Source organism: Exophiala oligosperma (genome assembly GCF_000835515.1).
Source record: "Exophiala oligosperma strain CBS 72588 unplaced genomic scaffold supercont1.10, whole genome shotgun sequence".
NCBI lineage: Eukaryota > Fungi > Ascomycota > Eurotiomycetes > Chaetothyriales > Herpotrichiellaceae > Exophiala > Exophiala oligosperma.
The window spans coordinates 1,530,618-1,558,284 of record NW_015622827.1 but is presented as its reverse complement, the minus strand read 5'-3'; the positions used below and the strand labels follow the sequence as shown (position 1 = coordinate 1,558,284).

Below are 27,667 nucleotides of genomic sequence, written 5' to 3'. Positions count from 1 at the left end.
TAAGGTTAGTTCGGCTCTTTAAAAAAGTACCTTAATCATTCAGGGTCAACTTGGCTATCTCCAGCATAGAAAGACAGGCCATGATCAGGATATCGAAAGAAGATGGTAAGTATATATAGCAGGAGACATGTCCGTATCGATCTGGAAAACTATCGTGATCATCCTCGTTTTGTGTGTGAATCCTACACCCTACATTCTCCAAGTCTTGTGACCAATCCCACCTTGACCTGAACAACTCTCGACCCAAAACCCAATCCCATTTCATCATGACCAGTACAGACTCTGTCCCCATGAAAGACTCGATAGAGCAAACTCTCCAGCACATTCGAACCGCAGAGAGCGTCTTCGTTCCAAAGGATGTGTTTGAAAAACTCTACCTCAACCCTGAAAGGCCAGTCGCCGGTCGACTTCGTCAGACGGTCGGCAATCCGACTCCGCTGGGCTTGATTGGATTCTTGCTGGCTGGAACTCCGAACGCCATAGCCTCCATGGGCTGGAGAGGTGCTGGCGGCAATGGCGGCGCACTCCTGTAGGCACCCACTCAAGTGGCTGGCGCACCAGTATCCTGCCAAAAGCATCGACGCTGACAGCCCCCACAGAACCGTCTTCATCTTCTTCGGAGGAGTCCTTCAAATTATAGGCGCCTTGGGAAATTGGATGTTGGGTAACACATTCTCTAGCACGGTATTCTTTACATTCGGTGGGTGCAACCCGAGCCTCCCACGGAGGATGACAGTACAAATCTGACCTGTGTCCGCGGTAGGTGGCTTTTGGCTCTCGCAAGGCACTGCCCTCCAGCCCTTTTATCCCATCGGCGCCGCCTATTCTGCCGCTGGCGACAATGCCGAGGGAATGACCACGCCCGGGTTCTATGCGACTACTGGTGAGCGTCGAAGATGAGCCGAGTCCTTGGGAAAATCCTGACTTGTGCAAAACAGGTTTCTTCTTTCTCTGCATGGCTGTGTTGACATACATGTTTGCCGTTTGCGCCGTCCGAGTTAATGTCATCCTCTTTGCCGGCCTCCATTTTCTTACTGTCGGATTCGGTTGTTTCACCGGTGTGTACTGGAACTTGGCAGAAGGGAATCATGAGATGGCAGCACGACTCCAGAAGGTAAGCAATCTCGGACGCTCAGAATTTGGTCTTGTGGACTTTGCTGTTGCACATGCACTGCAGGTATGTGAGAGTTTTGGACTGACTTGGACTTGAACGTAGGTCGGTGGAGCGTTCGTGTTTGCCTTGTGTGCAATCGTCTGGTATCTCTTGTTCTCGGAGCTCTTGGAGTCGGTTGACTTTCCAATCGCCCTTCCCGTCGGTGACCTGAGCCAGGTCGTGCCAGGCATGAAACGCAGGAGGGCATCATCTGATCCCGACAAGACCAAGTAAAATCCCATTAAGACTTGCCGTAACCTATATTCTCGAATGGCCGACATAACTTGTTGGTTTTGCGGTTTCGAGGGGTGGACGAGCCGATGACGAGGATCAATTGCGTTGTCGATTTATCCGACGGCGGGTCGTGCGTGGGTCTGCCGAATGTACTTGAAATACGCAGTGTGAACTAATTATATTCCTACACATGGTTATTCCACGTGCAACACGGTGAGTAGGACGGCACGTAGCTCGTGTTAATCGGTGATCAGGGTCGAAATCATTATGGTTCACGCGTTGTGTGGAACGAAGAGAAGTCTTTCTGATGAAGCTCTAAACATTGATCGTTACTCGTCCTACGGCCAATCAAGGTATTGCGATTGCAATTTAACTGCAGTTTTACACAACCAAGTGCAAGATGATGACACGTGAGGCTAAACACAATGCGGGGTCCCCTTTTTGCGGAACTCCCGCTTTCGGCTTACTCAGTTTGAGCCACGTCACCTCCCGTGGATATGCCTGGTGCACATGGCGAATAAGCACCAGTTACCGCTGCAGTGGCCTAAAATGTCTCCCGTGCATTACGGAGTAACGTAGTATCGCAGTAAAACTAATTATCCGAGGTGAAAAACACAGAGTGGCGTGCCTTCGACAATATGTCGAAAGTTTTCGCTATTACTCGAACGAGTATCTGTAGCCCGCTCTAAACGGTATCACGGATCTTGTGTACCGTAGTAGAAGCACCGGCAATTTCTTTTTTTCTAGGAATGTAGTATAGTACCCCGTACTAACACCCTCTACGTGCATACGGAGGTGTGGAGGTACTCCTAGGATGAGGCCTCATCTCCTCGTTCCCCCAGCAGCTTCTCCATACTGTCCACAATGGACTTCCTCGGAGCAACCACCCCAAGGGGGCACCGGAATGGTTCCAGAATTCCATTTGATATGCCACCACCAGCACGGCACTGAAACGATCAAAAGATTTTGTTCTCGGGTTTTCCTTGCTGACTTGCTTTTCACCGACTCTAAAACAAACACAGTCCGCCTTGGCTATCCGACACATTCTAGGCTTTGATTTCTCCAGACATTTACAGCATCAAATGCAAGGCCAAGACCAGGACCATGTCACACCACGCAGAAGAAGGGGTGGAAAAACATGCGAGAATTGCCACAGCCGCAAAGTCCGGTGCGATGTTGCCATCAGCGAAGTACCCTGCACCAATTGTCGTTTAGACAATCACCAGTGTGCAATACGCGCACCCCTCAAGCGGTAGGTTTGTGTTCAACTTTGCACCTCGCGGATTGATGCATCCAAGATCAGATCTCTTATGCATCTCAGGCTCCACTGACCATCTTGATGAGAAGTGGTCCGAAACGTCGGCAAGCACTTCCTAGCAAAACACCCCACGCAATGAGCGCACGACGAAGCAGTCGAAAGCACGATCCATCGGTGACGACCAAGATAGCATCGAGGACAGAAGCAGACTCTGGATATGTGGGTAATTGTGCTGGAGACGGTATCACACTCCTTTTTCCGTCTCAAGCACGCTGATCGGCGTTAGAAAATTTGCCAAGGTTCAATCTTTGTTACTGACTCCTGATCCATTCCACCCCTCTAGAATCCATCCCAGCCACCGACACATATGTCCCTTTCTACTATTACCCATTCCTGCAAGTAGGGGACGTTGGCTCTCTCGGCCCGAACGATGTACAACTTCTGGAGCAGCAGTTTTGCTTCAAAGTGCCAAGCGGTTCAGTTCTGCATGACTTTGTTCGAAAGTATTTTCTCTACGTCCATCCTTTCCTCCCACTCCTCGACGAGGGCAATATCTGGACCCTGTATCTGCGGCGGGCAAATGACCGAAGTGAGCTTCGAGGACTGTCGCTCACCTTGTTCCAGGCATTGCTATTCGCAGCAGGTAGGGTAAGCTGAGAATACAACCCCAAGGCCTTCCCTTCCAGAACCACTCTTTCTCAAAATTCGCCCCTGCTAAAACAAACCACCAGTTCGTCTCCTTGGACTCGATTAAAGCTTGCGGATTTGAGACTCCCGCACAAGCACGTGCTGCCTTCTCTCGTCGTGCCGAGGTGAGTTATCACCCTTTATTAGCCTTGAGCGTGCCATTGATAACACTCTTGCAGCTTCTTCTAGACTATAAACTTGAACGCGACAGTATCACTCGCGCTCAGACCTCACTCCTACTCTCCCTCCGGTCGACCTTGAATGACCAGAGTCTCAATTCTGTTTGGTTGTCAATCGCGATCAAACATGCAAAAGAGGTCGACGCGCAGCACTATCATCGGGATGCCACTAGAAGATCCGGAGAGACCGTCACCAAAAAACGGCTGTGGTGGTGCTGCATCCTTCGCGATCGGATGATAGCCATTGGAGTGCGACGGGCCATTCAAATCACACCTATCGACTTTGACTTTGACCAAGAGGGGCTGAATGAAGTCGACCTGACCGACGAAATCGAACGTTCCGAAGTTTACAATAGCGAAATCAAACGGCTGCTTGTCAAGGTTGTGATGATGCAATGCCAATTTGCCGTTGCGGTAACACCGACCATGTTGGTAATTCATCATGACCTCTCACTTCCTTGCACTCCGACGCTTCCTCGACTATTGTCGTCTCTGACGGAAATCGAACGAAGCAAGACCGAGCTCCAAGTCTGGGCGAGAAGGACAAAATCCGACTTAATATTTCAGATTTCACAAAACACGCCAGCCGCCATGAAGGATTCGGTCAGTCTGTTTACTGATATGGCATACATTTACTATCAGTGAGGGAACGTCCGAAAACATGAGATGGTGGGCCAGCTGACGCGTGGTCCAGCTCTTCGCAGATCGCGCTCTGTAATTATTCAATTTCGGTCTTGAAACGGTTTTCTGGTCACTTGACCGATTACACTGACCGTCTCGACAAATTGAGACGTGAATTACAACTTGCGGCCGGAAATATATTGGAGAAGATGAAGGGGTTAGCCAGCCGAGGAGTGGCTCAGTATTTGCCCATCAGTGCGTAAGTTTATCCATTAACCGCCCTTTCTGTTGTCTACATGACGTGGTAGACTCGGCTATTGTATTAACCACGGAAAACATCAGGCCCGCCTGCTTTGCGCTACCGTACCTGTTGCAGCTACTGGACATGAAACTCTCGTCGCCCAAGGGGAGGGAAAATACACAGTCACAGCTAGTCTGCTACAGAAACCTCATGGACAAGCTCAGCACTCACCACGACCACACCGAATGTGTCACCTCGGTCATGCATCAATTGACGCCTATAGTGGATTTGGAGGTCCAAAGGCTGTCGTGCGTACCCAGGACCTTTTCGCCCGACAGTGGCAGCATATGGTCCACTTCGGAGCTCACACCCTCGAATTGGTACGATGTCTTCGCCATCGATCCACTGACGTACCTGAGACTTTCCTTGCTGCTCGACATCTCTTTCTCTCGAGGCAAGTCACCGAGCACGGTGGACCTTCCCAACTGGGCACTCGACGACACCGCCTCCGGATCGAGACTACCGCGGACATGGATGTGGTATGATTCCTTCTCCTCGGCGATAACGACCACGATGCCTCAAGATCTTTGTGAGGTCAGGGAAATTATTCCGGTGAGCTGGGAAGAATCGAACGATCAATGTGAGACTTTACTCCTCGGAAGTTATGAGGTATAGAGTGCTAAATCCAATTGGCAGCGTCGACAAGATATCACCTCAAAGTTCCTGATCTTGCTGGGCCTTGGTACTTGACATGAATGGTCGACATGGAGTTTCGTTTGGGAAGGGTTCGACTGTTCGTGGATTAAAGAGCTACATGAGTTGGGTTTAATACGTCGTGAGACAGTATGGTTTCTATCTTCTAGAGGAATTTTGAGTAAAATAAAGATTGCCCCTTTGTACGAAAGGAATTGGGTATGTTGACCAATAGTTTACTTGTTGTTTATTAATTTAGTATTTTAACCGAAAAAAATTAATATTCATTAATTAATAAGTCTTATTAATTAATAAATACAAAGCCGACGCTTTTTTCAGTATCCGCCTGAATCACAAGTACTACTTAAGTATGGCATCTTAAGCTTAGCAGTGGATCCTGGTGTTATCCCCACCGAATTGAACAGGACTAGAAGTTATTGCGGCCATTTAGCGATGAGATAAAGATGGGAAAATCCATATTAAAAGACACTTGGGGCTGGAGCAGCTACTACCCTTGTTGCTGCGACCGATCCGAAGCTTCGCTTACCACTGGCAAAAATGGCAAGGAGGATTACGGCGCATATCTAGCTAATTGTCAGATCAGTGACCATGTCAACTCTTGGGCTCTATCAAGTGTTAATTCAGACCGATTGTGGGCATTATCGGAGGATTGGATCCATGAGAAGTGCACCTAAGACTTGTCCCACGCTAGCTGCGCGGACTTATATGGAGCGCTCTGAGCCGAACAGATCGAGTCATCCCTATCTTTCGACAAGTTCTCGTTGTTCATTCTCAGGCCAACGTATCTGTACCCTTTCATCTCTAACAACGCCGTTAACATCGACATTGGAACCCCGCCATTCTTGTACCCCCAAAGAATAGGATTGGCCAGCTCGAATTGTGCATCTGTATCCAGTGGCTGAATTTTCGATGTATGTTTGCGTACTACATTATAGTATTGGGCTTGCCAGAGTCCAGAACATGCCCGTCTTTTCACAGTCGATTCATTAATCCGCCCTTGAGACTAGTAATTTATAGGTTAACCCGCGATCCGACCTTTTTCTCCTTAAGCGCCTCAACTACCTCCTCCGCGCCACGTTCTCCGCTCCGAACAGCACCCTCCATATATCCCTTCCAAACCACACTGGTCTCAGTGCCCACGAAGTGCACGTTACCAAACGGTGCGCGGATGGCATGGCCGACACTGCTCATAGTCCCAGGCGCCGTAACAGGACATGGACATCCTTTGCTGAACTCCTCCTTGGCCCACTCTATCTCAAACAACTCTACAGGTGCATAGATAAGTTCTTTATCAACGCCGTTGTACATTTGTGCAACTTGGTCGAGGACCTCTTTTCTTCGTGCGGCAGCTGGAAGTTGAGACCAGTCACGGCCGGCGTTGGCCAATGCGAAGCACGTAAGAGCGTACACGCCGGCTTCCGGATCGGACGTGTCTCGAATTAGGGTGATTGGCCCCGACCCATTGCCGGTCTTGCCGTCCGGTGAAGTATTGAACGAATGTGCGAGACCAGCGAGCCCCGACTCGGTCCACCACGGACCGGCGTAGACAAGGATGACTTTGGCGAAGTACCCCAAGCGTGTCGAGGACGATAGTGCGAGCTTGTCGCCGGAAAGCGCAGGGCTAAAGGTGATGTCGCGGTAAAGCGGCGTTGGTACTGACACGATGACCTTCTTACAACGAAATGAGAGGTTGTTGGTGGTTGTGACGACCGCGCCCCCGGCGTTCTGGCGGATAGCAGCAACGGGGCTAGAGAGAATGACGGAGCCCGAGGTCAAGAGTGACGCGAGCCCCTCAGAATAGGGTTGCGAACCGGTTTTGCTGCGAAGATGTTGTCCTCCGTGTTTGCCGTCGGACCTCATCTGGACGAACCCACCACCGCTCTTGCAGTAGTGCAGAAAGTACAGCGCACTGATCTCAGATCCGTCGATGCCCAACATCGCTCGCACCCACAGATTGGCGTACTCAACAGTCTTCGGAAGGGCGCCACACTCCTTGGCAAATTGTTCAAAAGTCAGGGAATCGTAATGCTTTCCTGTTACCCAGGGCTTCTCGATGTCGACGGTTTGGCAGCGCGCTTCGACTACGTCGCGAAACATGGCAAAATTGTCGAGCTCTTCTTGACTGGAGAACTGTAGGGAGAGGTTAGCTTTGGGAGACCTCCTTCACGGCTTGTCACAACCTCGGTCGGAAATCTTGACCAAAAGAAGGGTGGGAAGAAAAGACTCACTGGAGGCAGTTTCCCAAATGGAAATCGACCATAGTCTTGCAGTACACAGTCACCTTGTGTCGTCTGGACAATATACTCCATGCCAAACCTCTGCCCAAGCTCCCACATCTTGGACTGATTCGTGTCGTTAATCCAGGCGCCCCCCAGATCGATGGCACCCTTCCCACCGGCAAGGGGTACCGTCCAAGTTTTCCCGCCGACTCGATCTCGTGCCTCCAATACGATCGTCGTCAAGCCGGCCTTCTGAAGGTCGTATGCCGCCTGTAGCCCGCTCAGCCCTGCGCCCACGACAACGACATCAAATGAGTCAGTTCTCCCTGGTTGAGGAGCGGGAATCGGGGTCGCAAGACTAGGGTCCCGGACACTGGCCACGGCTTCGATTTCAAAGAGAAATTTGGGGTTGGCGAGGTAGGGGACGGGAACTAGCGTGGTGCTGGGGCGATGACCTTGCAGCCACTCGACAAGAAGACCAGCATGGGGCCTGTCTTTCGGGTCATAGTTAACGATGTAGTAGCGGAGGGACAAGATATCTTTGACCCCAGCCCCTGAAGCTGCTAAGCAATGTAAAATATTCACCAAGCTCTGTTTGATTTGCTCCGTATAAGACGACGAGATGCTACCATCGGCATATTGTCCTACCATGCCTGAGGTGAAAACGATTCGGGCAGGTCCGTCGGTATGGGTGACGTGAGCGAAAGGCCCTGTGCTGGCGATTGCCGTTGGTTTGAGCGACTTGAGCCCAGATTTTCTCCAGCCCATGCTTGCAAGCGTCGTTCGCCTTCTGTGGTTTTAAGTTTTGTAAGTAAGATTATCGATTGATTGCTTCTCTGGGTCTGAGAAGGAGCAGGTATCAGGCAAAAGGCTGCTGTTTGTTCAAAAGCTGTAAGAAGGAAGCCAGCCGTCTCCGTTCGAGTCGCACTTTCTGTCGGAAGATGACAGATAACCTTGAAAACTTCTGCATGGGTACGAAAGAATTAATATACAGCGCAGGGCCAGCCAAAACCGCAAATCCACAGGCTCATTGCCGAGCCAATCGTGTCACACAAGGTTACAAAATCGCAAGAAGGATAGATTGAGCCCACTCGCAAACTCCGTATCCTGACTCTTGAGAATTTCAACAATGTCACGCCAGATACTCTTCGGGTCCGTAAATCGGTGAAGACATCAAAGGACCGAGACACCGTTTCGACGATCAAAATCGACTGAGCCTAGGCCAGGAGAACTTTGAAAGTGGGACTTTTGCAGTAGAAGGCCTGATGGCACGGCATTTCGGCGTTACAGCGAGCAACATTGTGGGGTTGTCACCAACAGCCCATCCAGCAGATTACACCGCGATGACTGGGCAAGGCAAAGTTTTGACATTCTACATATTTCATCACTGGCCTTACAAAGGGGGATCGGTCTGTCTAAGACCATCTCTTCAGAGAAACAACATGGGTCTGGAAGGGCATGGCAGAGCAAGCTGGACGACACAGAAAAGGTCGGCACTTGGTTTCAATCATGTTCCATTCTCTCCATTCTTCTCTGCGAAAATTTTCCATCACATATGCCCAGAATCTATGTAACAAATACGTGTAGGTAATCACTGTTGACTTTTCCTGAACGAGTTTTACGCAGTAACACGGATAGCTCAACAGTGACTCCTCCCGCCAGCTTCCTCTGTCTCCGAATCGCCTGACTCCTGAGACATGCCCTGACCACACTTTCAGTAGATATATCTGAATTTCTCAAGCGTGCCCTCGGTAATTTGTGCCTCGCCACCTTCTGCCATGGCCTTTTGATCGAGCTTCATGTTCTCCCTCTTCAATATCGTCCGGAAGACGAAAGTAGTAACGATTGCGCAGACAATCGCAATAGCCTCGACTGTGCATGCCATCCAGTAGCGAGGTGCCTGATCGTCGGGATAAAGGTAGCCGGCGATGATATTTCTTATAATCTGTTAGTCATATCATCAATCCCATAGATGTGAGCCAACATCCGCGTCAGTAGCTGGAACTTACCCTAGCTGGGAGAGCATATTGACCAAGGCAATGGCGGCGGCTCGCTTGGGTGCAGGTCGAGGGATGCAATTGGAGATCCTGTGGTCCGGTCAGCGGTGATAATTACGGGCCACAGTAATTCAAATCGAAAACCTGCGAACGACAAACCTACCAAGCCAGGTTGCAATCAAATGCGATGTAGACGAAGCAGGTGACAAGGAACAAGGAGAAGTATCTGGCCCCGGTATTAAGAGTGCTTGCTAGAATGATGAGTCCGACCAAAGTCACAGAAAGCGAGCCGATCATGTGCCACGTTCTCTCTTTTTTCTTGTCTGCGTGATGACAACCGTAGACACTGGTTGCAAAACCCAGCATATATGGTGGAACGATAAGAGCGTAGGTAATTTCTGCGAAGATTCATCAGAGGGGTGGGCATTGGGAGTTTGCAACCACAGTACTAACCTCTCGAGAACCCCAGAGTACCTACAACGGAGGGGTAAAAGACCACGATACCAGCACCGACAGTCAGGAAGATGTGGTTCCAGACCAGGATCCAAGTTTTGCAATCTTTGACAGCGAGTGTGAAGCCTTGCCAGATGCTCACATCGTCGGTTTGAGAGTCATCAGCTTCACCAACGTCATCGATCAAGCGCCACTTAGCGACAATCCGCTCTTCGCCAGTGATCCACCAAGTGTTGTGAGGATAGTTTGGAAGTATAAATACCGCGATAACAGCAAAGCCGACAGTCATGCTGGCTTCGATGATGAATAGCCATCTCCATGCTGCGAGACCATGGGCGTCGGCCAATCCTTGAGTCACGCCCAAAGCGATCAAACTTCCGAAGGCTGGAATATGTGTGAGCAAGTATTTGTGTCGTTTCAGCTCACAATGCTAGCTACTCACCGTTGCTGAGCATGTTTCCACCGAAGAGCAAGGCGCATCTCATAGCCATCTCTTTCCTGGTATACCAGGAGGAGATCTAGCATGATACGGTTAGCTGCGTACCAACTGATGGGTTGAGTACAGAATTGAGATTCTGTTAATGATCTGACGAGATTTTTGGAAGCACTCACAAGGAAGACGGCGCCGGGAAAGAAAGGCGCTTCGACGATACCGAGAACAAATCGAACTGTAACCAAACCTGAGTAGCTCTGCACGGCAGCGGTGCAACCGGACACGATTCCCCAGATGAACAACCAGAAAGGCTACCCTGGGTGTCAGTTCTCATCTTGTCCAATTTGTGAGGCTGGTAACTCACCAGATACAGTGAAGGCTTCGATTTGGACAGCATCAAATTCGAAGGTACTTGAAACTGTTACGATTGTTAGCTTGCTGTTATCTGGGGCCGACGAGAGCCGACGCTTACCAAACAGTATCCAACGTAGAGGATTGAGAGACAAGTAGCACTGCACGAGTCAACTTAAGACATTTTCAGAAACACGTTGGGGAAGTGCCCCTCACAATTGGGTACTGCTTAAATTCAAGTCTTCCTGAATGCCAGCGAGCTTGACGAATCCCAGTGCATTACGGTCCTTTAAGGCGAATTTGTGTTAGTGACCTCAGGTGATCCAAGAACAAGTCACATCGAAGACGCCATGAGGAAGATCAGAATAAACTCACCAGGTAGTTGAGAATATAGAAGAGCAGCAGGGTGGGAAACATGATGGTGTCAAGCTTCAATTTGACCCGCTTGGATAGCTCAGCGCGTCTTTCTGGTGAGATCTGTGCGATGGCAGCAGCAAGTTCCGGATCCAGGCCACGGTGCATATAGAGAACGCCTTGTGATTGTTCAGAGGCGTGAATGCTCTCTTCCTGAGGGGAAACGATTTTTGCATCGGTCTTTGCATCGGTCTGGATGGTTGGCGTCGCCGCAACATCGTCCTCGTGGCCGTGGATAGCCATCGTGAGAAGTAAATATCAAGAAGTTGGTCTGCAAATCAGGCCAATGTTATTGCCTCAGGGCCTAGTTCAGGTCAGGAGGAACGGTGTGAATCTTGCCGTAGCAGAGTCTCGATGAACGCCTTATATCTTGCTCGACGGTGGTGAGGGTGTATCTAGACAGGCCGCATCGGCCATAGGGGCTAATGCAAGTTCCATGCCTCCATGCTCTCCAGGTTTTGGCGAGGGTTAAGGGTGGAGAGATTGGAGGCAAGATAGTGCACATGTCGTTATCGCCGCTGCTTGGTGATTCTAGCTTCCAGTGGAGATTGCGCGTAACTTCCGGCGGTTCGGTATTTCGGTGGGTCGAGAGTGAGCCTCCGTTATCTCGATTGAGAAGCAAAAACGTCGATGACATTATCAACGGCCAGTAGGAGCATTGCGCAAAAGCTAATAAGAAGCGAGCCGGATCAAATGTTGTTTTGACGATGTACTTGGTGCCCAGGCTATCAAACACTTTGGTTGAGCAGCTAGTATACTTCTCCTTGGTTCTGTTCCTGACTATTCGAACCACCATGGACTCCCTCACCATGCTGAACCCTTCGAGCGTGGCACCCTCTGGACCTTTTTCTCATGGCCTCGTCATCCCTGCTGGTTACGACATTATAGTCACTGCTGGGCAGATCGGGACGTCGGATGAACAAGGCACTATCCCGGAGTCGTACGAGAGACAGGTTTCTGCTGCCGTCGACAATTTGGGTCGTGTTCTCGCCGAGGCAGGAGCTAGACCCTCCGACATTATCAAGTGAGCTAGGGCATTCTTTGTTTGCCTGCTTCTAGCCATAGCTGTGGCAAGTTTTCGGAGATATGCTGACTAGAGGGAAACTGCAGGCTCACTTATTACATTGTCGACTACGGTGGGTGAACTATATGCACTGCCGGCGGCTTAGTTAACCGCAAGTAGATGTTTCCATCCGACCAGTCCACATCAAAGCCTTGTTGAAATTTCTCAATGGGCACAGGCCAGGAACAGCGCTCATTGGAGTGGCTAGACTTGGAAACCCCAAGTTGAAGTTTGAAATAGAGGCGATTGCGGCCGTCAAGCCAGGTGCTGGTTTGGCTACGGGTGGGGACCTTGCGTAGCTCTTGATATCTTCTACCTAGACTTCGGATGAGACTTCATGCAACTCTGTACGCACTCACGGAGAATTTAGAAATCGAAGATGCCAGAATTATCACCCAGAGTAATCATAGACAGCGGATCGCTCCAATAGATAGATTGCCAGTCGTCCATATTATTTTGCCATCGATTCAGTTCGATGTGCATGTTGCTATTGTTAAAGTCCTGCACTTCGGAAAACGATGCCGGCTGAACCCAATCCATTTCCTGCAACGGCACGCGTGCTTGATCTGGATAGGGTTGAGAGTTTAGGCCCCTCAGTTCGACAGGTGATGCCATCTCTGAATTAGAACGATCGTCATCGATTCTTTGTCGCCTCGGCGGAGATGTCACAGATGTTGGTTGGACATGACTAGCTTTGTTGAACAGATGGCCCGACTTGGAAGATTGGAAGAGCCGGAGTACCGAGGAGGCGGAAATCCAATGCCCCGCGAGCTTGCTCAGAGACTTTAGGGCCGACTCGTACTTCTCCTTACTGCGTAGATTGAGGATCCGGTTCGAGCACTTGAGCTCTCCACTCACATGAAGCATTGCCGCAAAAAGGCTGCTCGAAGTCCAGAAACAACAATATTGAAGAACGGACTGCTCACGTAGTTGTTGGAATATGCGAACAATATTCGAAGCAGCATCGGCACAGATTTCTTCGTCACTGCTGAACTCCATGGCAATACCACTATCGGATGCAGAGACCAAGGACTGTCGATGAAACTGAAGGAGGACGGTGTTGTATGTGAGATGGAGCAATAATGGGAAAGGGCGTGTCTCTATTCCGTGGGTGGTTTGTTCGCGGAAAGCTGGCGGTAGTTCGGCGGCCCACTTAGCTAGAGCACTGTCGACGACTTCAAGAGCGTCCTTCCTGCTGGAGCCCGACTTGCGAGCCTTGATGGTGAAGTATGAGTGGATTAGGTCTGAGATGGTCTCGCACAGTTTCGCATGGTGCACCACGAACTTGGCTTGCTCAGGAGTAATTGAAGGCTCCAACTCGCTTGCTTGCAGGGGGCGGACATCACAGTCGTCAAGGTTGATCGCAAGAGGCCGCCCAAAGGAGAGAGACACAAGGCAGTCGAACTGGACCAGGCACCACCATATCACTTTCCAAAGTCGCTTATCGCTTTCAGGCATCTTGCTGTGTGTAACATCCCGATGCACTATTTCGGCAACTTGGTCAGATAATCGTCGACAGAATTGGTTAGAGAATACTCACTCCCCAATCCGACAGCAACCCTAGCGGCCACACCGATCCACCACCATGCATTAGCACAAATATCATCACCTCCATCTGAGAACCATGTCAAGAGCAAGGCAGCTTGGACGGTATGCATTCGGTCCTCTTCGTAACGGCCATCAAGGAGAGCTTTTGCTCGTCGGAAGAAAGCGACCTTCAGATTTTGAATATTGTGGAATGTGCTCATGTGACTGCCGACCAGACAAATAGCTTGCATCAAAAGGATCGGTGGTGCCGAGTCCGACGCCTGATACTGTTCCAAAAACTTCTCCTTGTCAATGACTGGGAACATTGGATGGACATGGGTAAAGTATGCATCGATGAGCTTGGCAGATATGTTGCCGGGAGGAAGTACGAAGGCATCTTTGGGGATTAGGTTCGGAGTAGCTGATGTCTGAGAGCTTCTAAATCCACGTGGAACGTAGACATTCGAGCAGGGATAATGATAGACATGCTCTTCCGCAGATCTCTGCCGAGTGAGAAAGTAGAGATTGGAGAGCTCGCTTCCCACATAGGTTGACCGGGCTTTGATGGGATTGGTTTGCAAGTCTTGGTTGAAGAAGTCCGTCAGATGCCGTCTGGCCAGCTCAGATTCGCCGGCATATTCATCATTGCCCGGTACCGGGGGTTGATCAGCCTCAGTGTCACCTTGGTCACTGCGGTTCACGTCAGGGTTTGCGACAGCAACCCAGCCACTGGTGGCTGTATTAGGAGCATGCTGGTCGTCTGACCCTGCCTCGATGAAACTGTAGCTGTAGGCCGGGGCAGGTCTTCCAGGCGAGATGTCCCCAGCCTCGACATCTCTCCTTCTACCCTGTTGGGTACTCGGGCGACTACTGTCCGAAAGCTTTCGTCGCTTCCGCCGTTCCGTGATGCAACAGTCGACATGAGCCGATCTACAATTACTGCATGGAAATCCCCTTGTTGCCCCATCGCATTTGACCTTTCGAGCGTGGCAGTCCGCACAAGCTCTTCCTAGCCCAGCGTCAGAATGGCCCAAGTGTTTCTGAACCTTACTCACTGATTGGTCTGCGACCTGGCGTGTTCGTGAGCACCGGAAGGGTCATTTGGGGCTCGCTTTCGCTGCACCTTGCTGGAAGCGTACCGACCATCGCCCGGTGTCTCGGTACCATGATGAAGAGGCAGTGAGTGGGATTTCCGTGAGGAAGCGGAAGAAATTAAAAACATCGCTGTCGCCGAAATACCGGATTGCCGAAACACCGAAGTTCCGTCAATGCCGATGGGGGCTAACGATCTGGATGTCGACACACTCCGGCATAATCTTGGGGAAAGCGAATCAACACAGACCGCCCAAGTTTCCCTGCGGAGACTTGCAAGGGTTTATGGTAACGAAATTCGGATTCACACAAAAGTCATATATGAAGAATTTGAAGTATGAATTAACGGTTTTTCGCCGCATGTCGCAACCTCAACTTCAAACATCGTCTCGTAGAGAAACGTGCATTTTCTGAACATGGGGCCAATTCCGGAATGGAGATCTATTGCAGATGTGAGCCCCAGCCAAAGATACGAGCATTAACAAGTTGAAGGCTGAGTTTTGATGTGTAGAATGCGCAGAAAGCGCTGGCATCAAAGATTCCCGTCGCCTGGAGATTGCCCCAACATCTGCTTGATACCCAAAAGAGAGATGTCTCGACCGTCCCAGAACTGTGTGGTATATTGACGGGAGAAGAGCTGAAAATCACACGTTGCGACTGTACCGACATCTTGCAAAATGTCCATACAGGTCGCTGGACAGCTGAACAAGTCTGCCTGGCTTTCTGTAAGCGTGCGGCCATCGCTCAGCAGCTGGTAGGCGGGTTCTAGTCTCAGTCAATGGCCACGATAATTTAAAGCTTCATAGGTGAACTGTCTCACCGAAATCTGTTTCAATGAGGCACTCCAATTATCCAGAGAGCTCGATCAATCGTTCAAAAGCACTGGCAAACTAAGAGGTCCCCTACACGGCCTCCCAATCAGCATCAAAGATCATGTCAATGTCGCGGGACTTCGGTCGACGCTCGGATACTGTTGTTGGGCTAATAACATTCCAGATGAAGATGCAGTTCTTGTCAAGGCCCTGAAAGATGCAGGAGCTATCGTCTTTGTCAAAACCACGATGCCGGTGACTGGAATGGCTATCGAAACGATTAGCCAGCTCTGGGGACGAACCATGAATGGTTTCAACCGAGCATTAGTATCGGGAGGAAGCTCGGGCGGAGAGGGGGCCCTCGTAGGCATGTATGGCTCACCGCTGGGCATTGGGACGGATATTGCAGGGTCCATCCGAGTGCCCTGTGCATTCAATGGTCTATATGGGATTCGCCCGTCGACTCGCCGCATAAGTTATGACGGCATCACCTCGAACGTGTCTGGTGGAAGAGCTATTCAAGCAGCGATAGGGCCCATGTGTCATTCAATCCGAGATACTGAGTTGATTTGTCAGATTGCCACGGCGGCAAAACCATGGACCCAGGACCCGCAGGTCGTTCAGAAGGAATGGATAGCACGCCCAGCAATTCCTCAAAGATTAACTATCGGCCTACTCAAATTTGACCATGTTGTTATGCCTCATCCGCCCATCTTGAGAGCACTAGACACGGCCGCGAGAAAACTAAAGGAGCAGGGACACGAAGTTGTGGAATTTGAACCATATCAACATCAACGAGCCTGGGACATCGCCTACCCTCTCTACTATGCCACTGGAGGTAAGGAGATGAAAGCACTTCTCGATAGGACCGGTGAGCCATGGCCCAAGGCAGCGGCGAAACTCAGTGCCAACCCAGCTCTGCGTGAACAGTCCGCAAGTGAGCTCTACGCTGTGAGTCTCCTCCTAGCGCCCTCAGATCAAACTTCTAATCGAGCCTCTTAGCTGTTTGCCGCCCAGGACGACTACAGGAAAGAATATCTCAAGCATTGGGACGCCACGGCCAAGTTAACATCTTCGGGCAGACCCATTGATGCGTTGCTGTGTCCGATCAATCCTTGCGCAAGCTATCTCCATGACTTTTTAACGTGAGTTGTTATGATCTCAGGACGACTGGTGTCAGCTAACGATTCCGTCAGGTGGTGGGGATATGCTACACAATGGAGTTTGCTTGACTATCCTGGAGTTATCATCCCTGTTGGATTCGTCGACAAAACTGGTGACACCAAAGATATGAACTACGATCCGGTAAATGAGATTGACAAGGAGCACTACGAGCTATGTAAGTTTCGACAAACCCGCATTGTGTTGAATTAAGCGTTTAACATGCAGAATTAGATGATCCAGAACTGTGGCATAACGCCCCGATATCGCTGCAGTTAGTCGGCAAACAATTCGAAGATGAGCATCTTCTTGCTGTCGCCGCGGCTGTTGACAAGGTTCTAAATGGATTGAAATCAGAGAAGGCGCAGGAATAACGTGTACAGTCATATCTCCAATACAGAGGTTAATTCCAGAAGCAGTGAAACGTAAATATCAGGAAAGCTCTAGTCCCAAACCGCCGTGATCTCAGTCAATGCTCCTCCATGGAATCTCCGTCCTTATGCAGGGAAAAAGATACTCCTTGTCCCTAGAGTCCATACTGTATCGGCATTTCGGCATAATTAGAATAGATTGCCATCTGGTCAGGTCACGTCAATCCACCGCTCTAGACTCTGAAACTGTCAGCTCTGGGGACACTATGATTTGATTTCCTCACTCTTGAGACAACAACTCGTTCCATCTATTGATTTGAGGCTTGATAAATTCCAGTCTTTCTATTTAATCACGGGGAAGCCGGTGCTATAACACTGTAAAGTCCTTTGTTCTCCGGGAACTTCTGGAGACTGCGAGCGGACCTTTTCAGAAGTTTATACTTGTTACTCAGAGCAATTAAGATGATTGAAGTTCTGGACCTCATAGTAGAACGTGGCGGAAACCCGCAAGCAGCTCGAGATTGTCTGCGGAAGCGGTACATGGACGAAAAGTTAGTCGACGACGTTATCGTGCTCTGGCAGAATGCATACAGCGCTCGTTACGAAGTGCAGAAAGTGCGAACTCAACTGAACACGATTCAAAAAGAAATTGGGCACTTAAAGAGACAGGGTCAAGATACGATATGTCAAGAGTCCAAGAAAGCTTCGCTGGACGGGGAGAACAAGGAACTAGAAGTACAGGCGACGCTGAAAGAGCGTCTCCGAGACAAGATGTGCAAGATGCTTCCGAACTATCTACATGCCACTGTGCCAATTCACAACGAAGAGGTTCGTTCTTACTCAATCCTGAGCTTCACATACTCATCCGTGGATGGTACTTGCAGACTTTCAACCCGATTATTGTGGAATGGTCACCCGCGGGTTTCAAACCCAACCTCAACGCACCGCTGAGCCACCATGAGATCATGACCAAAGCATGGCCCTTTGCGGATTTTGCTCAAGGTACGAATAATTTGCTTTACTTCTGGGCGCTAAAGTTGCAAGAACTGACATAACGAACAGGAGCAAAAGTCGTGGGACACAGAGGGTATTTCCTACGTAAATGGGGTGTTCGGCTCAACCAGGCGTTGATTAATTACGGACTTGACTTCTTGGAATCTAAGGGTTTTGAGCCGATTCAAACTCCATTCTTCATCAAGGGAGAGTACATGGCAAAGACAGCACAACTAGACGAATTCGACGAGTCTCTATACAAAATTGGCGAAGAAGGCACCGAAACAGACAATAAATACCTTATTGCAACCAGCGAGCAAGCTCTATCTGCTATGTATGCAGATGAGTGGCTGACAGACGAGGAACTTCCTCAGAGGCTGGCAGGATTTAGCTCTTGCTTCCGGAAGGAGGCTGGATCGCATGGACGAGACGCCTGGGGCTTGTTTCGCGTTCACCAATTCGAAAAGGTAACTTGTATCACGTCCTTTGTTGATGGCAGGACTAATGAGTGTACAGATCGAGCAGTTCGTCGTGACAAAGCCCGAAGACTCATGGAAATATCTCGAAGATATGAGAGCGAACGCTGAAGAATTCTATCAGTCTCTATGTCTGCCCTACCGGGTCGTCGAAATCGTCTCTGGTGCCCTCAACAATGCCGCTGCAAAGAAATATGACCTGGAAGGATGGTTTCCTCACCAATCCGAATATAAGGAACTTGTATCTTGTACCAATTGCACAGACTACCAAACCCGAGAGCTGAATGTACGGTACCGGCCAAAGGATTTCAAAGGAGGCCCCAGCCAGCGGAAGATGTATGTTCACGCCCTAAACGGCACTTTGTCTGCTACCGAGAGGACGCTATGTTGCTTGCTGGAAAACTACCAGAGTGAGGCGGGAATTATAGTCCCAGAGGTTCTTAAGTCGTATATGCCTCGAGGCACACCTGACGTCATCCCATGGTCGACCAAGTAGATTGCACAAGAAGAACCCAGAAATACAGAAAGACTTCCAGAGCCTACACGATAAAGTACACCGAGTATAGACTTCCTTCTGGCAGTAGCAAAGATTCGCTATCTAGATGATAGCTCAATAAAGTAGAGTTCACTAATACCTATTAACAAGCATTCTGCTAAGTCTAATAACAGTAATCTATGCTTCACCAAATCTTTATGTCACGAGTAGACAGAATAGAGACCAGACGACACTTCCAACTCCACACCAAGCGTACTTACCAAGCACGCTCCGCCAAGAGAACTTAGGTAAACCGCACCTTTACCGTAGGCTTCCCGCATAAGGAACTTCTCTTCCTTATGCTTGGAGTTCTTACCTAGATAGGAAGACCTATTTTTGTGGTGTTATTACTTGCCTATTCTACAGGCCATTCCTAACACATTAAGCCTTGCTGGACTACGAAGTTATACAGATCATATAACTGAATCAGAGGAGCTACATAGCATAGCCTGCCGAACTTAAACTCATTTCCTATGACAGTTACTAGTGTTGTTATGCTATGAGGCTTAGCTGACTATTAGGACATTTATAAAGGTCTTCTACAATTATTCCGCGTGCTTGAAAATCGTAATAAAGCTTTTAATATATCACTTTAATATATATTTACTTCTACTTCCTTAAGAAGTAAAGTAATGAGAAGAATACATGCTTTCACTGCCACAATTCATAACACTTCTAGCCAAAATTTTCCATTCACTTCGAGCGTCGTATTAAAGGTTTTGATGCCTTCGGAGTTAGGGACTCTGCTGGGGAGACCGTGCTCCCCGTTCGTCCCACTCTTATAGGTAGATACTCCCACCGGTGTGACCGTCTTTCTCGAGTTTAGAGCTGACATCTTCAAGTTACAGCCTAGTGGTGCATGAATAGGATTGCGATGACCGCCATAAGTTCTTTGGCGCCCAATAACAGCTAACCGTTATGATTGGCTCAAAGAAGAGATTTTAAGAGCCGCTTTTGGAAGAAGAGAAATGCGTCCTTATAACCGCTCCTTTGGTGATGTCCACTCCAAGAGAGTCGAATCCTGATAAATCTCATCATATTTGCGACATTCGGGGATCCGCCTCTAAAGCATTTCTGGATATACGTGCGGAATATCGGCCAGAATTATACTTCAAGTAGAACAAGCAACATGTCATGATATCAAGGCCGAGCATTATTTCCTAATCGTTGCCAAGACCTTCTCCGAAATTTTTCCCTAAAGGGAAAAGAAAATGGGTTCCCGGCTATACGCCGATGCTTGTTAGTGACATAAAGTTTATTAATGGCGGTTGCAGGAGTCATTACAGTACCATGTTACGCCTCTGAAGACATTTCGGGTCTGGATGAATCTCCCAATCTTTCCCAAATGAGTCCTAACTCTGCATTGTGACCACTTTGTGTCCGCTAACATGTGGAACAGTACGTTGAGTGTACAGTTAGAAATGCCCACGCTAATAGTCACTGTCCTCGCCCTATGAACTCCGCAAAAGCATTTCCCTGAGCAAAGGTTCCGGGAGCACCCACAGGTTAGTGCAGGCGATACATCTGATAAGAATAAGCCTGTTTGCTCTCATTCTGTCTGGAACCCATTCACATCCTCAGTTTCCACTAGACTCAGTCACAAGGGAACGTCACAAGTCAGCCATGAGCATCCCTATTTCTCGTCACCATGAAGGTGATACTCACCAAAAGGTACAGCCCAGAACTCTATATCGGGATGTTGGCATGCTTCAAAAGAGTCTGGCACCGGTGACCAGCGCTGACCAGTTCAAATCGCCTGAAATGCTGAATAAGCCTCGCGCAAGTGTTGAGATTTACAACTTTTTCAGCCACGAAGCGCGTCTGCGGCAGCCGTCGTCACTTAAAGCGGGCTCAGCAGGGCTTCCGCTGAATATAATAAGCCTTAGCACTGGGCGTCCGTCCCCAGATACCTACCCTTTTCATGCCATGGACTTCACCTTCACCGACCCTCAACTCGGCGCTGCACTGGAAGCAGGAGTCACGGCAAAGAGCTGTCCCACTGGGTTTCAGACGAGGACAGCGAGTGTGGCAAGGAATGAACCAGCTGCTGCAATTGATATCGCCATTGCTCTGTCGTACGGCTATTCCCTGGGCCATGAACAGCTGATTCAATATCTGACGACTCACATCTCTCTTGTGCATTCTCCACCGTACTCGGACTGGGAAGTTTGCCTGACTGTTGGGAACACTTCCGCTTTGGAAATTACACTCCGAAACTTTGCTAACCCAGGAGATTCTATACTGGTCGAAGAATACACTTACTCCGGTGCCATCGAGGTGGCGAGGCCGCTTGGCATTTCTTTAATACCAACACAGATGGATAATTGTGGACCATGTCCGAGTTCCCTGGAACGAACACTGTCATCGTGGGCTGTAGACTATCCAGGAAGGCCAAAGCCCAGAATTCTATATACAATTCCCACAGGACAGAATCCGACAGGTATCACTCAACCACTCGAGCGCCGACTGGCTATACTGAAGGTCGCAGAAGCCCACGACCTCCTAGTTCTTGAAGACGACCCTTACTACTACCTTCAGTTTCCCAAGTCAGACGACTCATACTTTTCGACCATAATCCCATCGTACCTGGCTCTCTGTAGGACTGGGCGAGTGATACGTCTCGACTCAACCTCCAAGATACTCGCTCCTGGATTGAGACTTGGGTGGCTAACGGCACCGAAAACCGTAGTCGAGGCGTACCAGGCCTCCCATGACCTGGGAGTGGTCCACCCGAGCGGCTTGAGTCAACTTGTCACCTTTAAGCTCCTTTCAGAAACATGGGGCCATGGTGGCTTTGAAGAATGGCTTCAGAGCCTTGCACAACATTATCAGCACAAAGCCAATGGGACCCTACACGCATGTCGGAAACTCCTTGGAACGGGGCCGCTGGGTACAGTTTGCAGCTGGAGCACAATCCAGGCGGGCATGTTCATCTGGCTTAAGATCAGCTGCGCCCAGTATCCCAGACTCAATGACAAATTTCAGACTACGAAATCGATAGAAACAATCCGACTTGAGATAGAGGATGAAATCTACAGCAATGCGCTAGAAAGAGGCGTACTATGCTCTAAAGGGAGCTTCTTTGAAGTTCCAGCGTTGCCTCGGTCTGCGCGGGCGAAGACAGAAGAGCAGTCGTCCACAGAGCTGTCCACAGGACATCGTCGAGGTTGGCAGGACTTGAATGTCCATTTTCGCCTGACGTTTGCGTCTGAGGATGAGACGGACGTGGTGAAAGGTCTTGAAACCCTGGCAGGAACGCTCAAGGATATTTTTGAGTTGTAACAAATCCCCGACTTTTCGATAGACAGGATAGATCTAGCTGTAGAGTAAAGCTCTCAGGAGCCTGCCACCATACAGAGAAACCCTTCTGTGCCTAACAGTGACCAGGAGCACTGGTGTTGAAGGAAGGAAATAGATATGCGTATATGGCGCATTGGTCGACTGTAGTCCTATAGTTCCGTGACTCTAGCGTGACGGGTCGGAGATACTTGTTTCCGACTGCTACATTTGCTTACGAGTAATATGTCTTACGTATATATAGCGGCCAGCCCCTCTTGTAGTTGGTCAATTCAATTCAATTCTCTTCACGCTGCCACAACCACAACCCGTTAACGCCACGTGATGGTTCCTCACGCCTCGAGGCTTTTCGAAACAAAATTACCCAGCGACCAAGACTGCAGATAGAGCCTCGGCACGTACGAAAATCCATTTCGCCACCCACTTATTCACCCATACCTCCCATCTCTCTCCGGCTCGCAGGTGGAAGACTGAGGAAATCCGACTGAAGCAATCTCTTCTCTGCGTGTGGTGGAGCGAAGAACTTTTGATGCCTCCAGCAATCAGAGGTAAGGCGGCTGGAATAACTCGCGCAACCAGCAATTAAGAATTTCATAGATTGTCACACGTGTAACCGAAGGCGCATACGCTGCGATCGAGCTGTACCATCGTGTAAAAAGTGTGCCCAGAAAGGCATCGTCTGCCCAGGGTTTGGCACCCGGTTTCGGTGGACTATTTCAACGACGCACCATGGCGAACTTCAGGTTCTGGAACGATTTCGGTCCTCACGGAAGACGACGATGACGAAGAAGATTCCACATCCCTGTAGCAAAGCAGAGTCCGTCAAATTTGTGCCAGAGCCATCCGTTTTAGACCCGAGGTTGGGCGAGAGGGAACTTTCTCTAAATTCACCCATTTCTCGAATGCTGGCTCACTATGCAAACAGCATCGCCACGATGATGGTGTGGATCGACTCTGAACAGAATGAATACAGGAAAATCATCGTTCCCTTGGCCAAAGTTCAGGAAACGCTGATGCTTTCAATCTTGGCTGTAGTTTCCACGCACCGGCCTGGTACACTGCCGACCAAGATCGGGCCGCCTGGAGACGTTTCCGAAACAGCCGTGTTGCAGATCACTGAACGGCTCAGGTCGATGGCTAGGGATGCTATGGTCCGTGACTGTGAACAGCACGAAGCTTTCATCGCCGCAGCTCTCATTTTGTCTAACTATGCCCTATTGAATTCGGAACTTTCGGTCGCATGGATCCATCTCAACGCCGTTCGAGTTTTGATCAGGACAGCCGCATTAAGCACGGCCTCTAACGCAAAACTGTTCTCCTTCCTCAAAAACCAAGCTGCAGCGTTCGATGTGCTCGCCTGCACGGCTACGTTTGATCCGGCCAAGATCGAAGGCGTCATCCTACCCGAGATCCACAACGACAACGTCATGTTTGGGCTCTTCTTACTGACGCTGCAGGGGATCACAAGTCGTCATTTGTCACAAGAGGCAGCTATTGGTAGCTTAGAGTCCTTGACCACCATCAGTGAGGTTGAAAACCAACTCGAGCTGGCACGTGCCTCAACACTGCGGGCAGCAGAATCCTTGTCATCGTCATCATCTAAGGTCTTTTCTAGCAAGCTCATCGAGGATGACTTTGTACGCATGGTCCAGGTGTACCATCATGCCGGAGTTTTATACGCTCATCTACGTCTGACAAGGGTTCGTGACCCTGTAGGGATAGAATATCACTCCTCCAGGCTCTTTCAAACCCTCGATAGCTTTGAAGATTACCGCGCAACTTGCCATAATTTAGCATGGCCACTCTTCATTGCCGGAATCTGCTGTTGGCCTAACATCGACAGAATGAAAAGCACCCGAAAACTCACACAGATCGTGGCAGAGAACACACAGTTTGGACACTACGGCAGTATTGTACGCTTCCACCAGTGCCTTTGGGAAAGCCCACACCTGGACTGGATCAACCTGGCGACGGATTGGGAGAGCAGAGGGACACCGCTAATCCCAGTATAGTTCGAGATGTTTGGAGATTTTTTTCCACGGAAAGGATTCTTTTAATATCGTTGCCGACCGACGAGCTTTGATCGATGATTCCCGCTCATTGTCGGAAATCCTCGTGTCGCTCAAGATGTACACATAGTGAGGTAGCCGCACGTGAACCTGACTTGTTTCATCGTACTTACGACCTCGGACTACGATTCTCTTTCGACTGCCTTTCTCTCTTCGACGAGCAAATCAAGCAATGGACCCACTGGCACATCCTGTCGATCTAGCAGAATTTCTATTATCCTCAACCCCCCGTCAGTCCTGTCCTCCATTGCTTCAAGCACGTTCTGCAAGTCTTCCCAGGTCAGAGCGGTGGCTGTAAAGACGTCTTGGTCAGCGCCGAAAAAGTGAGGCGCTTGCGGATACCGCCAACGGCCGATGTCATTGTACGTTTTGTTCAAGCCGTGGATGCATCGTTCAATTGTGTACCCGTCATTGTTGATCAGGAAGACTGTGACGTCCAATCTTTCGCGTATGATGGTGCCTAGTTCTTGAATTGTCATCTGGAGGCTCCCATCGCCGATGAAGACCATAGTGCGCGCTTGGTCGAGGCCATGGTAGTCAGAAGAACCTATCAAGTCCCTCTGAGCCAGAGCAGCACCTTGCGCTGCTGGGAGCATGTATCCTATCGACAACCACGTGGTGGGGGCGAAGACACGCGAGTAACGTGGCAGTCGAAACTCTTGAACACCATAGCCTGCGGTCCCAGTTTCACCCATGACAATGTCTCCTGGGCGAATGAGGTTCGCCAGAAATCTCCACAGTCGGTCTTGTTTGATGGCATCTTTGCTATGGACGGAAGAAAACGCAGAGAGTGTCGTGTCATTTCCACAAGCCATGTCAATGTCATATGTGCCGCCAGTTTTGAACTTCAAGGCACTCAACTGTTGTCTCAATTGAGACACCGCAATTCTGGCTGGCACGTCTCGAAAGACCCGCTCACCACTTCGTACTTCAGTGTCGGTAAAGCTGATTGTGACCGTCTTAGGAGGGATACTAGTATAGTCAAAGGTGTTGGTGGAGCTATAGTGAGGACCGAAGCACAGAACCAAGTCCGAACTGTCCACGAAAGCTTTCGCCCTGGGGTCGTAGCTCCCTCAATACACGCCATAGACGTTGGGGGCCGTCTCGTCCACAAGGCCTTTTCCAAATGTGGTGACCCACGTGGGCCAATTTGTAAATTCAACAATACTCTGAACATCTTCGGTGATGCCAAGTGCTCTGGTCTCGCCATCAACGAGAATGACCGGCTGTTTGGCGGACTGGATTTTCTCCAGAACCATTGACAGAGCCGAGTCTAGCATGGACGAAGGAACCTCTGGCCCTCGCGACATCGATTTCAGCGACAAACAGTCCGTCCATAGGCTGCCAGAAGGGACGGGCGCATCCACCAAGTCTACCGGCACTTGGATGTAAACGGGTCGGCTGTGCACGATACATTCTTTGAGAACCGCATCGATTTGCGAGGGCGCCGAGTGAAGATTTCGCAGGTTGGCTTGTGCCACCGTGATATGTGCATGCATCTGCGCAAAGCGTCCAAAATTGCCGTCATTGAAGGTATGGTGGACCGTCGCCCGAGAGTCCTGGGCGTCTCTGTCTGGCGTGCCGACGATGTGGACCACCGGTGCGCGTTCACAATAGGCACCCGCAATCGCATTGATAGTTGAAAGCTCTCCGACCCCAAATGTCGTTATGAGCGCTCCGATACCTTTGATGCGCGCATAGCCATCGGCAGCATAGCCGGCATTCAATTCGTTACAGTTGCCGACCCAATGGATTCCAGCTGGTTCGATGTAATCCAACAGCGTGAGATTATAGTCGCCCGGGACACCGTGAATCGCACGAATACCTAGCTGATGGAGACGTGTGAACAAATACTCTGCTAGCTTGACTGTGGTAGCCATCACGTTGGTTTAATTTTGCGAATCCAGAATCTTTCCACAGAGCAGAAGGAAATTCTTCAAGACGCTACGGTTGAGGTCTCGGTCTTTAAGGACATTTCATTAAAATCGCAAACCCCACGTCCCAGGGACCAAGGGGTTACTGGAGAAGTGAGTCGACAGATCAAGCTGCACTCAACATATCGATCGCGTCGACAGGGAATTGAGGCAAGAGTCGCTGGTGGACCCTTTCGTAATCTCCCAATTTTATCCCGAGTTGGTTTAGCTCTACGAGCCTTCGGTAAACTGCGGTTTGGCGTCAGAGGGTTATCACTAAGATGACATGTCCCAGCCAATCCCCCGGCGATTGCTCTCTATGCAAGAAGGATCGTATGACACTAGCGTGTCGATGTCAATGAAGTAATCAACAAGAACCGAATTCAGAATCGGGTCTCACAGGAGTAGAGGCGAGCCTAAAATCCCCTCCTCCGGTTGTCACGGATATACTACATTCGGTCTCTTTCGATAGGTCACTTACACCAGGCTCTCCTTTAGTCAGAGAGATAGGCCTGAAATTCCCCTGTTTGGTAGTATACTGCTAAAATTTGCCCCTTAATTCGTTGGAACAGTTTGGTCACGTCCTTTCTAGTTCGAGCCGCTCGAAGTCTGCCATAATAAGGCCATCACAGATACCTCTACTTCAAATTTAAGAAATTTCCTACGGCAGACAAACTAGCAGAGTATGTCGAGTTTATCTGAAGTTTATCCCGATCAGAAGTCCCTGAAAGGCACTGTAATCACATCAATATGTCTAGCTATAGCCCTATTCGCAGCACTTGCTGGTCTGAGCTGGTGGGCACATCGAGTCACAACCGAGCTTCGTCGTGCTGGCAGCCTACGCTCATCAACCCCAGGCAGCGTTGTTTTTGAACAGGATGCCGGTATTGGGGCGACGACACCCGAAACCTTTTCACTGGTTCAGTATGGCCGGAAACAACGACCAATTCGAAGTTTTATTTCTACAAAGGCTTCGGGTCTGTCACCCATCTTTGGCATGGACGCAATAGAGTCTGGCAAGATCAAAGTGAGGTGTCCGTCTCTCCTTCAAGGTCCACGCACTGGAAACTATGATCGAGATGTTTGTCCGATATGTACAGATACGTATTGCAGCAGTGATACAGTACGTCTGCTATTGTGCGGGCATTTCTTCCATCCTTCGTGTATTGATCCATGGCTATTGTCCAAGGCCAAAACCTGTCCAATGTGGTGCGTAATCTACGATGAACATACATTCAGAATTCATTCCACAATGCTTACTGGACTCCAGCAGGGTGAGTCTCGCAGAGCTTGTCACACCGACTAGGACCAACATACGACCCCCAGAACCCTTTTTATTTGTCGACTTTGAGTGAGCGCCGAGTCAATTGAGAAAATTTTCGAGTTTAGACATTCAAGATTGAA

General features: G+C 49.7%; 4 protein-coding genes across 4 annotated transcripts; 2 read left to right on the top strand and 2 right to left on the bottom strand.

Moving 5' to 3' along the window:
- Positions 1–266: 266 nt before the first annotated feature.
- PV06_09715 (uncharacterized protein) lies at positions 267–1,387 on the top strand (the record flags this gene model as incomplete). Its single annotated transcript, XM_016411179.1, has 5 exons — positions 267–529; positions 600–700; positions 764–883; positions 939–1,114; positions 1,217–1,387. The coding sequence occupies 5 exons, from the start codon at positions 267–269 to the stop codon at positions 1,385–1,387; spliced, it is 831 nt and encodes a 276-aa protein (XP_016258986.1).
- A 10,989-nt stretch (positions 1,388–12,376) lies between these two features.
- On the bottom strand, positions 12,377–14,711 carry PV06_09714 (uncharacterized protein; the record flags this gene model as incomplete). Its single annotated transcript, XM_016411178.1, has 3 exons — positions 12,377–13,501; positions 13,558–14,553; positions 14,600–14,711. 3 exons carry the CDS (start codon positions 14,709–14,711, stop codon positions 12,384–12,386), a joined length of 2,226 nt encoding a protein of 741 aa, XP_016258985.1. The 3' UTR covers positions 12,377–12,383.
- A 7,855-nt stretch (positions 14,712–22,566) lies between these two features.
- Positions 22,567–26,974, top strand: PV06_09712 (uncharacterized protein). Its single transcript, XM_016411176.1, has 2 exons — positions 22,567–22,829; positions 22,879–26,974. Exons 1-2 carry the CDS (start codon positions 22,811–22,813, stop codon positions 24,291–24,293), a joined length of 1,434 nt encoding a protein of 477 aa, XP_016258983.1. The 5' UTR covers positions 22,567–22,810; the 3' UTR covers positions 24,294–26,974.
- On the bottom strand, positions 24,473–26,230 carry PV06_09713 (uncharacterized protein; the record flags this gene model as incomplete). The annotated part of the gene is made up of 2 exons (XM_016411177.1): positions 24,473–25,406; positions 25,491–26,230. The coding sequence occupies 2 exons, from the start codon at positions 26,228–26,230 to the stop codon at positions 24,473–24,475; spliced, it is 1,674 nt and encodes a 557-aa protein (XP_016258984.1).
- Positions 26,975–27,667: the final 693 nt, after the last annotated feature.